The following is a 1404-nucleotide window of genomic DNA, read 5'->3' as shown; positions in this document are numbered from 1 at the left end:
AGCCCTGGCCTCAATCCTGCCCCCCTCCTGTCATCCTCTCATCCAGCTACTACAGGACATCTCCACGGTAACAGTCGCTGTGGTGAATCTGGAGTATGAGGGCTCCATCCTGCCTGTGTCGGTGAGAAACACACACACACACACACACACACACACACACACACACACAGAGAACAGGGCTTTGCAGAGTCATTAGATGAGGAGTTAATACAAGTCCTTTGTTCTTACGCTGATTAAAAAACAAGTCCATATGAGTTTGTACGTTTCTCTTCCCTGAGATACAAGCTTGCTCATCCACATGAAGCCCCTTGTCTCCTGTAGACTTGTCTCCACTTGTCTCCTGTAGCCTTGTCTCCTGTAGACTTGTCTCCACTTGACTTGTCTCCACTTGTCTCCTGTAGCCTTGTCTCCTGTAGACTTGTCTCCACTTGTCTCCTGTAGACTTGTCTCCATTAGACTTGTGATGTCCTGAGTCCTTTCAGTGTCCTTGTTGTTGACCGCTCTGTGTCTGTGGGCTGACAGGGCTTCGGCCACCTGCTGCCGTCATCAGAGGACCAGGCTTTACTCGGGGTGGTCTACGACTCCGTTCCCTTCCCCCAGCACGACAGAAGTACGGGACAGACTACCAGGCTGACGGTAGGAATACCCCCCCCCCATCAAACATATACACACATATTCCACCTTTGCAGTGCAGATGTTCTGTTTGATGTGACGTAGTCATTGTTGCTGCCGCTCCATCTCTGATGCCTGCCTCCATCTTATGTCCTGTATGTGCTGTCAACGTGTCCTCCGGGACTATTCTCTTTTCCCTTGTCTCCTTTGTTTTGTCTGTATTGCATGAAGTACTTTGATGCCTTGCTTGTGCTACATGTCTTACTCCCTTTTGCTTAGGCCTGCTCTAATGAAATGTAATGCCATTTCTTTTCTTTACAATGTCCCCCTGTGGACGGGGACAAAGAATCTGAAGTATCCCTTTTTTAAAGCCGAGTTGTTCTGGAGTGCAGAGCATGGTGTCCAGTCCAGATCAGTGAGTCCACTCTTCTAACCTTGGGCCATGGCCGTGTCTTGCAGGTGATGATGGGCGGGGCCTGGTTCCACGAGGTCTTTGGGCCCCCAGACACAGTAACAGAGGAGTGTCTTTTAGCGAGAGCCACCGAGGCTGTGCACTGCCACCTGGGAGTCTCCTCAGCACCCAGCTGGAGCCGGGTCACCCTCCAGAGGGTAGGAATATGTGGAATGCACCTAGCGTTCTCTTTTGTTACCGTTTATTCAGATCGGCAGTCTAAAACCAGATAGTGGACATCATTTATCTCTGAAACTGTGTGATGTTGTTCCCTCGTCAGGACTGTATACCTCAGTACTACCCAGGACACTTCCGGAAAGTAGGTGAGTTTAAACATTTGG

General features: G+C 50.1%; 1 protein-coding gene across 2 annotated transcripts in view; it reads left to right on the top strand.

Annotated features, from left to right (window-relative positions):
- ppox (protoporphyrinogen oxidase) overlaps positions 1–1404 on the top strand; it is a 9888-nt gene that overhangs the window by 6999 nt on the left and 1485 nt on the right. For both annotated transcript variants that reach the window (XM_032517689.1, XM_032517688.1), the window contains exons 9-12: positions 3–121; positions 523–636; positions 1072–1221; positions 1344–1386. In XM_032517689.1, the coding sequence (XP_032373580.1) occupies positions 3–121; positions 523–636; positions 1072–1221; positions 1344–1386 (426 nt within the window). The remainder of the gene's footprint in view (positions 1–2; positions 122–522; positions 637–1071; positions 1222–1343; positions 1387–1404) is intronic.

This window comes from Etheostoma spectabile, chromosome 6 (genome assembly GCF_008692095.1).
Source record: "Etheostoma spectabile isolate EspeVRDwgs_2016 chromosome 6, UIUC_Espe_1.0, whole genome shotgun sequence".
Classification (NCBI taxonomy): domain Eukaryota; kingdom Metazoa; phylum Chordata; class Actinopteri; order Perciformes; family Percidae; genus Etheostoma; species Etheostoma spectabile.
Note: the sequence above shows the minus strand (reverse complement) of the source record. Positions and strands in the feature narration are given on the sequence as shown.